Source organism: Rhinolophus hipposideros (genome assembly GCF_964194185.1).
Source record: "Rhinolophus hipposideros genome assembly, chromosome: 9".
Classification (NCBI taxonomy): Eukaryota; Metazoa; Chordata; class Mammalia; order Chiroptera; family Rhinolophidae; genus Rhinolophus; species Rhinolophus hipposideros.
Window position 1 is genome coordinate 62,216,963 of NC_138055.1, and position 14,012 is coordinate 62,230,974.

General features: G+C 41.0%; 1 protein-coding gene across 1 annotated transcript in view; it reads left to right on the plus strand.

Moving 5' to 3' along the window:
• The window catches only part of TBC1D30 (TBC1 domain family member 30), a 46,401-nt gene extending 32,923 nt beyond the window's left edge, over positions 1 to 13,478 (plus strand). Inside the window, exons 9-12 of the mRNA XM_081061065.1 lie at positions 2,307 to 2,419; positions 4,050 to 4,189; positions 6,496 to 6,702; positions 9,917 to 13,478. Of these exons, the coding sequence (XP_080917191.1) occupies positions 2,307 to 2,419; positions 4,050 to 4,189; positions 6,496 to 6,702; positions 9,917 to 10,695 (1,239 nt within the window). The 3' untranslated portion in view covers positions 10,696 to 13,478. The remainder of the gene's footprint in view (positions 1 to 2,306; positions 2,420 to 4,049; positions 4,190 to 6,495; positions 6,703 to 9,916) is intronic.
• The last annotated feature ends 534 nt before the right edge of the window (positions 13,479 to 14,012 follow it).

Below are 14,012 nucleotides of genomic sequence, written 5' to 3' on the forward strand. Positions count from 1 at the left end.
GGTCAGAAGTCTTTAGCCGAGTGGACCTTGAAGGACCTTGCTAAGTACCCAGGCTATCCACCCTGAGGCAGGATGGGAGAAGTAGGAGCAAGATGTACTTCCCATTCTTTTCTTGTAAACTTGCTTCATGAGGGCGGACAAGGGAATTTTCTGATAACTTTCTATAAAGCGACAAAAATAAAACACAAGTGAATCTTCAGCTAGTTCCCCATTAATTGACTTCAGTGAGACATCTTACTTCATTTGGAAGGAATTTTGAAATTCCTAGCATTAATAATTTCATCTTTTAAGCTTGAATCCAAATGGCATGGGTTTCTTAAGTGTCTGAACCAAGTGTCTAAATTGTTAAGTAAGAAAGGTCCCAGGAGTAAGAGGCAGGCTGACTCTTGGCCCAGCAGTGGGACCACATTTGGTAAGAGGCTAAGCTGCTCCCCCGAGGCCCAAGCGGAGGTTCGTGCTCTGGGCCTAAAGCTGGGGTGCTGAGGAGAGGATTTCACATCTCTCCATTTCCCTCAAAAGGGCATATAGAGATAAGACAGATCATAAAAGCAAGGAGGGAAGAATTCTGTGCTGGCAGTGAGGCAGCTTCTCACATAATGAGCTGTTGGCAACCTTTGTGGGATTGAAGAATGTGACAGTTCATTCTGATGATGTTATTAATGAAATTATATGAAATATTTCAGGCATTCAGAATGTGTTAAAAATGATATAATGGAACTTACACACCCATCATATCCAACTTAAATAAATAAAACATTACCAACACAATTGAACACCCTCATATGCTTCTCTGTGATCTCACCACCTCTTCTCTCCTCTCCTCTCTCCTCCACTCTCCTCCCCTTCCTGCTCCTCCCCCTTCCCTCCCCTTACTTCCCCCGCCCCGTCTCCCTTCCTCTCCTCGCTGAGGTAATGACAGTCCTGAGTTTCATGCTGTTCACTTTTCAGGTGAGGAAAAGGAGGCCCAGAGAGATTGAGAACCGGCCAATCTCACACACTAGACTAGTGGAAACCACAAAATGCCTTCTGCTTCTTTCCATGGGGGAACAGTTTACTATTAATATATTTGTACTGCTTCTCAGCCTTTTGGGTATAATTAAGTATGTAGCGTTATGAGATAAGACAGTTTAGAGGTGACTTTTGTGGTCCCTATGAGGTCTGTAGCTTTGCATAATAAGCAAGAGAGAATCAAAGGGAAGGAATTTTAGCCAACACTTCCTTGTTTGGAATCCTGGGATGGTACAGTAAGATATAAGTGGATACCATGAGGTTCGGGGACAGTCAGAGGTACATGCTGATTAGAATAAAAATGGTGGTGGGCTGTCACAATGGTGGCTCTGAGCTATGAAGTGAAATAGCACAATTAAGCACCTTTCAGAGCCCTCTTCCTACCCAGGCAAATATTAGATATCTCCTCTAAGCCTTCAGAAAAAGTTCTACTGAAATGAAAGATACCGCTTTAAAATATTTTCCTAGAAAATTTCAGGATATTTGAACAGCTTCCTGGGAGAAATGAAAGTTAGTGTGATTAACATACATTTTCTGGTGAACAAGAGCCTTAAGCGTTGAAGAAATAATATAATTATTTTGAATAATTATATTATTTTTAATAATATAATTATTTTAAATAATTAAATTTTGGAGCAATTGAATTTTAATAAAATCAAGAAAGCAAATAAGATTACTTTCTGCCTGCTAATAGAATGATATAAACTTTGAAAGTCTGGAGGAAGCACAGGTGCTTTTCTCATTTTTATTTATAGATTTTTAACAGCCTATGCTTTACACCATCACTTTTTCTTTTTCCTTTAAAAATAACAGCTAACAATTTTCACCTAGAACTCATTCACGGATATTTGAAAAGGTGGTGGCAAGATCATCCACTACACTTAATTTTATCCAACAGACTGACATTAAATGTCTATAAAATTCATCAAAGAAAGCTTTGAACAACTAGCACGACATATGAAGAACACTGATGGGTTCCTTATTAAAGATGTAAGGACACTGTGTATTAACACATCCTGGAAACAAGCAGAAGGAAGTCAGACTGCCCTTCCTGTTCACCTGTGCTCACCAGCTGGAATACCCGGTTGCAGCTGGGTTGATTTGAGAATTCCCTGTGGTATTTATCAGTATTCGTTTGTCTTTCTCTAAAGCTGATATTGAAATAGGACCTTTCCACTTCCTGTGTAAGAAACAGTATTTACCTTTTCACACTCAAATCATAATGTCTTTTTCAGGATTGGGAAGAGTTATTGAATGTCCCCATTTCAGGCTTGGTATTTTGTGCTTTTGTTTTTCAGACTGTCTATTCTATGGCTCCATTTCCCTTCCCACAATTGGCAGAATTGAGGGAAAAATACACATACAACATTACACCATTCCCAGCTACAGTTAAACCCACCTCGGTTTCTGGGTAAGGTTTTTTGTTGTTTTTTTTTCCAATCTTGTTGTTTTCATAATAGAAGATTTAATAGCTTAATTTATTATTTTAACTTAATAGTTGTTAAGCCCTAGGAATATATTCAAGGTAGTTTGGTACTTCAAATCTGAATGACTTTTTCCCAAAGGTTTTGATGTAAATTCAAGAGAGAGATTTTTAAAAAGTGTACTTTCCAAGGAAGATTGAAACATAAACTGAAGGGATATTTAGCAATCCCACAACTTATTTAAAAATATCAAATATTGAAAAAACCCCAATAATTAAAATAGTATAAAAATGGTGCATGAAGAGAGAAACGAGCTAATTTAAAATACTGTAAAGACCAGAAACTGACAAATGTATATTAGTATATGAAACTTAGTATATGAAAACTTGGCAAATCAAATCAGTAGTGAAAAGATATACTATTTAGTAAATGGTGCTGGGCCAATGAGACATAATCTGGAAAGAAATAAAGTTAGAATTATGCTTCATATCATACACCAGGATAAATTCCATATAGATGAAAGAGTTAAATAGAAAAAATGAAATAATAAAATTCACACAAAAAAATATGGAAGAATGGTTTTAGTTTTTTGGAATTGGGAAGACTTTAGTAACTGACTCAAAATGAAAAAATAAATCAAATAAAAAAGGAAAAAAATTAAGTACTTTAAAAATAATTTTATGCACATAAAAACAAAACAGAATCTCCATAAGCAGACAAAAAATATTTGTGGAAAAATGTTTGTTACTGATATCTCTCATATATAAAGTTCCTAGAAATTAATAAAAAATGACCACCTGACTGAAAAATGATGAAAGGATGGGAACAAGTAGTTTACATAAAAGGCAGCATCACTTATACTAAGAGAAATTTAGCTTGTAATTTGAGATTCCTTTTTCTTAACCTATCAGATGGACAAAAATTCAAAAGATTGATGTATATTCTCGATAAGGCTATAGAGTAACAGACACACATTGCTGGTGAGATAGTAATTACTGCAGGATTTGTGGTAGGCAAGTTGGCAGTATTTGCCAAAATTACTAATGCATATATCCTTGACCCAGCAATTCTATCTTTATGAGTTACCCCACAAATATATTTGTACACATGTGAAACACAGTATATATAAGGTTACCTATTGCAGCTTTGTTTGTCACATAGTGTAATATTGCAAACTGCTCACGTGTACATCGTTAGCACCTGGTTCTATAACACAAGTTACATACATACAGTACAATGCAGCTGTTAAAAAGGGATGAGAAAGCTCTTTGTATGACTATGGAAAGATTTCTTAGTTGAATAAAAGCAGGACGCAGAAGAGTATACATATTGTACGTTAATATTTCTGCAAAAAACAGGAGGAAAGTGAGACTACGCCGTCATGTTTGCTTATCCATCATAAAGAAACTGAAGAATACATAGGAAGCTAGTAACAGGGGTCACCTGTGGGCATCAGATGGGATAAGAACTGGGCAGAAGTTGGACAGGGATGGGAGAGAGACTTTTTATGTACATAAACAATATACATGTCGCATTTAAACCCTGTGACTGTATTACTTTTGAACAATACCACTATTTTCTTTGACTATTTCCTTTTCTTCTTTTATGTTTTCCAAGACGACGTGGTCAGGTCAGAGACAGTGATGAAGAGAACGACCCAGATGATGCAGACGCTGTTGCTAACGCAGTGGGGTGCCTTGGACCTTTCAGTGGGCTCCTGGCACCTGAACTGCAGAAGTACCAAAAGCAAATTAAAGGTAAAAATGTGGTTCTTTATTTAGACTATAACAGTGTACTGGTTTATGATACAGGGGCATTATTATCGTGTCCTATCAATGCCTGTTGTTTCCTGAACTGGTTACCACCATTAAAGCTCTATTAAAAGTATCTTCTCTGTTACTTTATCATTTAGTAGGATCTCTCTGTGATATGTGTTGCATGCATTATGTATATATATATATATATATATGTGTGTATATATATATATATATATATATATATATATATATATATAATTTTTTATAGTAACTTTTGCCTCCCACTCATCTGATTCGACTTTGGACGCTCCGTTCCTTAGCATAGACATAGAGCCTAGAATTTAGTACATGCTTACTGCATTCTTTTTGAGTTTAATTGAATTTATTCTAGACGGCTTCTCTTCCGCTACAGAAATACCCTCTGAAACAAAAACCCTCAGGTAGTCTCTACTTGAATTTGAGCGATAAGAAACTCATTGTCACATCCCTCCACTTAGCCCATGGTTTGTAGTTGCAAAGAGATAACATCCACCTACCAGTTCTGTTAATAGTTCTTCTCTTTGGAACAAAACAAAACAAGTCCATTTCTTCTTCTGCATGTCTCTTCAAACGTTTCAGGACAGCCATCATGTTCTCCAAAGCTTTCTCTAGAGCACAAGTTCAGAATTTCTTCAAGCATTTCTTATAAGATATGACTTTCAGAACTTTTAGTATCCTACAAATTCACTTCTCCATTTGCTTTTTTTCCCTTGTGCAGAATAGACTTCCTGTGGTTTAGACATTATCGATAAAAAACTCTTCTGAAGTAGCCCATGGTTCTCTCACTATGTTCTTTCCCATCTTGAGTGGCAGCTCTTCCTTTAGGATATTTATTCTACTTCTAGTGTGAAGACCATTCTCCTGCTAAAAGGGAATAGAAACAATTGATGTTAGGTACCTTTGCATTCTTTTAGTCGTCTGCTAACTTTATACCATCTTCTCAAAGTTGTGGGACTATCTTCTCATTTTCGTTCTTGCTTAGCAATCATCATCTTTTTTTTTTTTTTTGTCATTTTTGGTAGTGGTGGTTTTGAGTATTTTCCCCAAGCCTTAGCTTGTTTTTAATTTTAGCCTTCTTAATGGTTTGGGTTCACAGTGTTTTGTGGGTATGTCCTTGGTATGTACTCTCCTCTCATTCTTTCAAAAGGCTTTTAAAAATGTGAACTCAACAAGAGCCCTGTTGAGTTCATAATGCCTTCTGCCTTCTCTTTTGTTGCCTGGATTTCAGCTTTTGGTTTCTAACCAGGGGGTCAATATGTATTTGAACTCTAAAATTTTTGAATCTGCATTTCTATAGTCTGGGTCTATGTTCCATGTTTTCCCTGTTTTCCTTTCTGTGCAATTATCTGCTCGAAAAGACATGATCACTTTCTCCTAAGTTTTATCTTCTTGTTGGTTTTAAGTTCAGATTAACAGGTGCCCATTTAGTTTCGTTCTCTTTACAGAACTGTGTTTTCAGTAAAAAAAGGAAGTAAATGTATCAGATGTTCAGCCTTCATCTGAAGAATACTTTTAGCAAATATTAGGATAGCTGAAATGCCCCGTTAATCTTTTTCTTTTAGCTGATCCACATGGTGCTAGAGAAGCCTTGTTCTGTCCCCCTTTGCCTGTGTCATGTTGCGCGTACTCTCATACACTACTTGTTTCTCTCTCTCTTAGATGGAACCTCAGTTTTATTGAAGGGACAAATCTGAGAGTTGTAGGTGTCACAGGAACAGAAATCACATCAGACATAATACACATAATAGATGATTAGGAGTTGGTTGCTAAATGAAGAAAAACCATATGAAGTCTTGATCATTTTATAGAATACGTTGCTATTTTTAACTTAAAAACTCACTTTTAAGGACTGATTAACCTCTACTATCATTCCCCTATCAATCCTCAGGCAGTTATACGGAAATCTCTGCAAAGACTTTAGACATCTGGGCTTATATTTTTCTAAGGGAGTTTTAGAAAATAACAATGACTTTTATCTGGAAACAATTGATCTTAAGTCTATATAATGAACAAAGTAGTAATAAAATCAAACAACGAACCCACACAGCTCATTTCACACCCACAGTTCGGCTAATAAGTAACTGCAGGAACATTTTCAGGACCAAACTGAAACAAGCACTGTGCAAATTCTAGTTGTACGTTTTTTGTGGTTTAGAATATTCTGGAAATGAAGATACTTCACCGGTTATAATGTTATCAGTTCCCTTTTAGCTTTGTTCTTCTCCTCTGGCACCACCATCTTCTTGTCTCTCTTCCCTTGAATACAGAACCAAACGAAGAGCAGAGCCTGAGATCAAGTAACATTGCAGAGCTGAGTCCGGGAGCCATCAATTCATGTCGAAGTGAGTATCACGCAGCGTTTAACAGTATGATGATGGAACGCATGACCACAGATATCAACGCGCTGAAGCGGCAGTATTCTCGGATTAAAAAGAAGCAGCAGCAGCAGATTCATCAGGTGTATATCAGAGCAGGTAATGTGATTCTTTGTTTCAATCAGTTTCAACTCTCTGTCAGCTTGTGAAAGGAAGAACAAATATTCCTAGGATGGCCTCAGAATTACTACTCACTGCAGCTCAGTATCGACCCACACAGCTGGCATGAGATAACAGCATATTTAGCACCTTATTTCTTAATTTTATTTTATCAGGCTCTAAAGAAGAAAAAGACCACGGGTTCTTTTTAGGTCTCAAGGACCAGGCAATTGATGGTATTAAACACGTCTTTCCTTTGTGTGCTTGTGGAGAGGGGTTTACGAATGATTCGAATGTTGCAAAGCCAAGCAATCCTTGGACTTGAGACATTTTGCAGCTATTGCCTCCTAAATTTCAGGCATTTGAAAATAGAAGTTAGTGATGTATGCACTAGTAAATTATGCTGCCCACTAGTCATTTCGGTAGTAATATAACAGATGTGATCAGAGAAAAAGGAAAAAGCTATTAGTACGCCTCGCTGACGGATTAGCAGTGTCTTGGGAATCTGCTATGGAGGCAGTTGTGCTGCAGTTGTTAAGGATTCATAAGCTTCTTTCTTCTTTTCCAAGGATTGTTAAGCTTCTTTCTTCTTTTTCTTTTTGAATTCCAAAATCCCAGTGAACAATCTGCTTTACTGTTAACTATATGCTGATTTGGGAATCGGTTTGTCTTGTTCTAAGTGAAATCCGAAAGAAAATGATGGCTATCCGGAATTAACTAAAACACCAATCTGACGTGTTTTTAAGAGACTTGTGAGCATATGACTGATCTTGCACAAAAACTGAATTTACCTCCTACTTATCAGGGAGGAGTAAGCAACTTGTTGAAGATTCTTGCTTTATCCAGAGTCATGAAGAAAGCAATCACACAAGCACTACAACTAACAACAACATCACTTTAATTCTCAAACCATTGGCACATGCATGTCCTCATTTTGTCCTTAGAACAAATCTATGAGGAAATCAAAGACAGATATTCTTATATCTTTTTAAAAGATGAGGAAGTGATGATTCAGGAAGGCTTAGCAATTGTCCCCGATTATATAGCCATAGTGAGTGACCGATCAGGTGAGGGCTAGAACACCTGTATTCCAATTCTTTGTGTATTTCTTTTTTTTTTAACTGTACCATACAGACTTTTGGGTGGATGGTGAACATTCGCCACTGGGTACTAAGTAAGCCCAGTGCCTTACATTCTAGTCGGGGTCAGTAAACAATGTTCTTTAGGCCAAATCCTGTTTGCTGCCTGTTTTTGTAAAAAGAAAGTTTTATTGGCATGCAGGCATGACCGTTGTTTACGTATTGTCTAGGACCGATTGGCATTACAATGGCGAAAATATTTATAATCTGGCCCTTTACAGGAAAAGTTTGCCAACTCCTACTCTAGATCATGGTTTATTTGGTTCTTTTTAGGGAGAGATTGTCGCTCAGAGGCGACGTTCCAGAGCATTGCTTCTCAAAGTGTGCCGAGGGATCACTTGGGGCTCTGTTAAAATGAAGGCTCTGTTTGAGTAGGTTTTGGGTGGGGCCGAGAGTCTGCATTTCCAACAAGCTGTTAGGAGATGCTGTGCTGCTGGGTGGGGACCACTGAGTAGAAAGGTTTGAGAGGGGATGGTATAGGACAGGATTAGCAGCACCGGTGGAGAGATTGAACTTCAGCTAGAGGCCAAAGACCTCAGCTTCTGAGACTTAAAGAGAGGTGGTAGGGATTGTGGTTGAGGCACCAACTTCCTAGGTTAGGGAGGACAGGATAGCCTCTTTTCATGGAGGAATTGGAGGAAAGGTTGTTTGCTTGGGAGTAAGTTGGGGGTTGGGTGGGAGCTTAAAGAGAGTAATAAAGATTTGGAGAGGCTGTTGACAGGAGTGGGAGAGTGAAAGGAAAAGATTGTTCAACAGCATTGAGGACCCTACACAATAGGAAGTTATGAATTTGAAGAGCTACCAATCCACATGACAGTGTGATTTTTTTTTTTTTCCCATAGGAGCCTTTAGCTGCGAGGTCCCTTTTGGAAAAGAGAATGTGAATTGTGGATGGGGGGTTGGGGTTTTGCCAGGCATGTGTGACAAAGGGAGAGGGAGGCCTGGAATGGGTGGGTATTGGTGAGACAGGGGTCCAAGTGATCAGCCATGCATCTGGCAGGTGGGGGTGTCAGTGGGCCGAAGAGAGACAGGAAGTTAGGAGAAGACTGAGTGATCAGGAACCGAAGTCTCTATGGCTCAGCACCAGGTAGAGTTCGATAGAGAGACTGAGAGCTAGAAGAGTGAAAGAGGAGACTGTCAGAGTTAAATATTTTCCTTGTCAGGTCAACCTGGGTGATAAAGTTTAGGGTGGACCTGGGGAGGTTGGGAACTATGGGGAGGGGTCAGTCAGACAGTAAAGTCACTGAAGGAGGGGGTAAGATACAGGGTGAAGAGGAGACAGTTGTTAAAGTTTTTATTGAAGATTGGGGTGTGACCAGAAGCAGGTGACAGTAGCAGAGGAGCATAGAAGGAAGGGTGGCAGGACCTTCTCCTTACTCCTGCGTGCTGCTGTCAGCCCTGGGGCCATGTGTGTCTAAAATTCATCAGAAACAGGGCCCAGTCATAGCCACAGGAGGAGGACAATAATGCCATCAGCTTGCCTCCCGGGAGAACAAAGCTTTTGATGATTTCCAGTTTTCAACTTGCTTTCACAGTCCATTGAGGACACTATGGTTTTTCATACCAAGGACCAGGCATTGAATAGTCGTGATTTCACTGCATTTTTACCACCTTCTTATCACTTCTCTCATTCTGCTGTCTCTCACTCCATAATATGCAATGTGTTCTTTTCCTACCTCTCAGAAACTGGCAGCTGATAATCCATATGGTCCTGGTGTCTGACTTATTAGTTGAAAATATCTTCAAAGATTTTCTGGATAGAAGATCTCTGAGGTTTCTGGTCAGAGACAAAAGCTCCCCGTGAAAAACATTAGGACTCTAATTAGTCACTCGGGGTCAGCGTCTCCGTTCCTTTTTCCATCCTTAGCCTCTTGTGTCCATTTTGAAGAGGAGGGAATAGGTAGCCCAAGCTCTCTGGTTAAATTCAGTTTCTGTGGCCTTCAGTCATATGACTCTGTCAGTACCTGGGGCACATGTGGAAAGGGGTCTGGGGACAATCTCTACGTGACTCCTGTTCCACGGTGGATGCGTTTCTCTGTGGTACTTTTCACACAACCTTGCAATGTTTCTTTCAGACAAAGGGCCAGTGACCAGCATTCTGCCATCTCAGATAAACAACTCTCCGGTTATAAACCACCTTCTTTTAGGAAAGAAGATGAAAATGTCAAACCGAGCTGCCAAAAATGCTGTCATCCACATCCCTGGTCACACAGGAGGCAAAATGTCTCCCGTCCCCTATGAAGACCTTAAGACGAAGCTCAACTCTCCGTGGCGAACTCACATCCGAGTCCACAAAAAGAACATGACAAGGCCCAAGAGTCAGCTGGCCTGTGGGGACACCATTGGGCTGATAGAGGAGAATGAGGGCTGCAAGACTAACAACGTGGGGGTGGCAGAGGCCTTTTCTTCCAGTTGTGTAGCCACAGCTCAAAGAGAAGGTGGCAGCTGCCAAGGCAACATGGGGAGGACAATCGAAGGGCAGTCTCCGGAGCCGGTGTTTGGGGACACCGATGTGTCTACAGTCCAGGTGAAGTTAGAAACCTTGGAACTGGACCGAAAGGACACAGCTGCTGAAACTGAGCCCAAGGTGCACCAGCCCTGTCAGCGGTACTTCCGGGAGCCGCATGAAGCACCTGGAGAAAACAAAACCACCAGCAAACCTCCTCCAGGTGGCAACCTGAAGACTCCCATCTTTAGCCCCTTTCCCAGCGTCAAGCCACTGCGGAAGTCAGCCACTGCCAGGAATTTGGGGTTATATGGTCCTACGGAAAGAACCCCAACCGTGCACTTTCCTCACATGAGCAGGAGCTTTAGCAAACCCGGCGGTGGAAACAGTAGCACTAAGAAACGATGACATCTCCCAGCACCTGCATGTCTGCGTTCACCTCTCCGTGGTGGTATAAGGGTTCTGGCTGAACGGCTCCAAAAAGAGTTTCAGTTGTCCAGTGAGAACGAATGGATAGGCTCAGAGATGAGCCACAGTCTGTAAAAATTGGAACTGAAAGTTTTATAATGGGAGCTAGATTAGGGATGTTTTCCCAACCACTGATAACTGATACAGTGGATTCTTGTGGCAAAATAAATATTGTGGTTTTAAAGTGTGAAGTTTTTCCAGTTTTTCCGTTGTGAGCTGTTTAGAAAAGATTATGTGTCTAGACTGTTAACTTCCTCCTGTTCTGAGGGCCTTCAGGGTCCCTGTGACACCCCCCGCCCCAATTCTTCTAGTCCTCTGGGTGTTATTAATACTCAAGCATGCACACACTAGCCTGCTAGAACAGAAACTGTAAAAAGAATAAGTTTCTTAGTTGCAAAACACTCCCTGATTTCCCTCTTTATGCCCTGTCGGGGAATGTGTGGGTGTGAATTTTCCTTCAGTAGTTTCTTTCAGTTAGTCTCAAAATTGTTTTTTAGTCTCATGCTAAAGTGCAGGAGAAACATCTAGGTAGCCTTTCCTTCCCTTTTCTATTTCTACCTGCAAAATGAAGAAAACCTTTGTCTGTTGAAATTTAGGTTGATGACCAACTTGAAGGTCTTATGCAGAGAACACAAATGGGAGATGCATTCAGCAACTGCTCTGAACAGCTTGCTAATTCCAGTAAGCTTTCCCCAAGGTTCATTTTCTCCTCTTAATGGGTGTTTTGGTTCTCAGTGGGGGGAGGGCTCGATGGGCTGGACATGCAGCTCATTTACCTCCCAGATCTCTATGGCAGATGCCGCGAGGCCTGTGCTCAAAAGCGAGAACACAGCACCTGCAACTCTGTTACTTGAAGTTGTGCTTTTTTTGATTGAATACTTTGTTACCTGAACACTGCCTTTTACTGGAGAAGGCCCCAGTGCTTTCTAGCTCTCGCTCACTCACTTCTCACCCACTCTGCCCCCCATCCCAACAGGTCAGACAGAGACAGACCTGTTATCTCCACTATGCAGATGGGAACTCAGCCACAGAGAGGGGAAGTAGCAATTAAGATACTCAAGGTAAATGCTGCCGGGACTCAACTTAGCCATATTTCCTCCCCTGCAATAGGCGGGTTTAATGCTCCTTGTACAAAGGTGCATTGGCTACGTCAGTTCTAGAAACCAAGACTGGAAAGCCATTCACTGCAGTCCCTCCTGGCTCAAAGGACCTGTCTCCAGACCTTGCAGAGTCCTGTGATAGTGTTTCACAAAACCAACTCTAGCCTTCTTACCAAAAGGCAGTTCATTGTAAAAATGCTGCATGCAGCTGTCATTTGGCTAAGCAAAAGGCTCACTCCTTAATCCCCTTCTCCCACTGTCAGGAGAAGAACAGGCTCAGTGTCTTCATCCTTGTGTCTAGAAGACCTTGGCTGGACTTGCGGGCACGTGGTTAATGTGGTCAACGTTAATTTGAGCTAATCAGATTGCTAATTCTGAAACCAAAGCTGTAGTTTTAGACAGGGCTTTTACTATGAGAGGCATTCATTTTTATCATAAAATAATGAGGTTGTGTGTGGGCTTTTTGGAATAGAAAGCACAAGAATGACATGTACAGTGAGAAAAGTCATTTTATCCCTCTTGTGATATTTTTACATCCAAAGGCACTGAAAATGGGAAACATGACTAATAAGATATTGCAGTTTCGGTCTTGAATTCTGTGCCATCGGACGTTAGCATGTAGCTTCTTAAAAAGCAACCGCACCCACAGCCTGTGTCTTGGGAAGGGTGGAGGTGGAGAGTTGGGCTTACTCGGCAGAACCGGGGACTGAGACCCACTGCTTTTCCTAAAGTGAAGCAAATGACACGATTTTCTTCCATCTGCTAAACTTTATAGATAAGAAGGATTCCCCCTCATATTCTTCTCTCCTCCCCCATCCCAAATGAGTCACAAATTGTCTTTTTCCCCTGGAGGGATGTCTGACTTGAATAGAGAATTGTTCTTTCCTCTTTTGAGTCAGCTCCCAGCTCCCGACTATCTAAGTCCGAGTCTGGGGAGGTGGGTAAAAGGTGGAGGCCATTGATGGCAGTCCTTAGGACGGCGCCACTGCTGTCCACCAACTTTCTCAGTGTTCACACTTGCCATACCCAGTTCCCCGTGCTGGTCTTCTTGAGAAAGGAATGGATGAGATGGCACGTGGTTTGGGAGGACTATTTGTTGAATGAATAACTGAAAGGATAACAGTCTTTTGAGGTAAAAATGACCTTGCCAGGACTTTAAAAACCAACAGATTCCTGTTAAAGCCCTCTCTGCACCAATAATGTGCATGCATTGTACCATGTAATCACTTCCGGTTTTGAATTGGTCAATATTTATAAGCCTTGCCTACTTTAGAAAATGAAGAAATCTGCAGGAGCCGCTACCACTCAGCATGTACAAAGACCATTATCTTCCCTATGTATTGAGCACTTGCCTGCAAGCACCAGAAGTACTTACCAAGCAGCGGTTTCTTTCTCTTTGGATATGTCTGTACCGTCAGCACTTGGAGCGGGAATCGACTCCTTCTGTTGTCTCTGCCCCTCTGACCTCTCACAGAAGCCTCCAGATGATCTAAACCTAGTTTGTAATATCGACCTACGGGCTGTAACTGTTTGGAATACTGTATTCCCTTTTTGGTCTCTCTTGTTGTTCTGAAGAACTGTATTGATGACAAAGATATATGCATAAAGATTCTCATTGTTGTAGCTGTTGTGCCGTTTTCTATCTGGACACTGTTGTGAGACTCCCCTTCCCTTTCTCTTTCCTCTTCAACTCCCCCCCCCCCGCCCCCACCTTGGTCACGTGAACCAGGGAAACAGCCCAGGAAGTTTCATGGCCCCTGATCTAATCACTGGGTTGGGTGGTGGCCTATGACCTGCTGAGAACGTGGCGGAATAGTGGGCTTCCTGAATATGAGTGAGCTAAGAGATTACTTACGAATGTGTGTGTTTAAAATTAACCTTGAGACTTTCCTTTGCTTCACTAAAACAACGATAAGAAAGCCACTTAGCGTTCTGGTTTATGGATTCTAGATTAGTAGAGAGCTGTGCTCAAGTGGACAGATGTTACCATCTCCCCTCGTAAAGCCTCCGTCTAGTCTTTCTGAGCCACTTGCTTCGCGGCCGACAGCCATCATCTGAGGCAGCATTTTAAATATATATGTTTCCTGGGAAAGTGACACATGTCTGAAGAGAATTTGGAAAACAGAAAGAATACAAGGAATTGTCTGTATTCTGGTC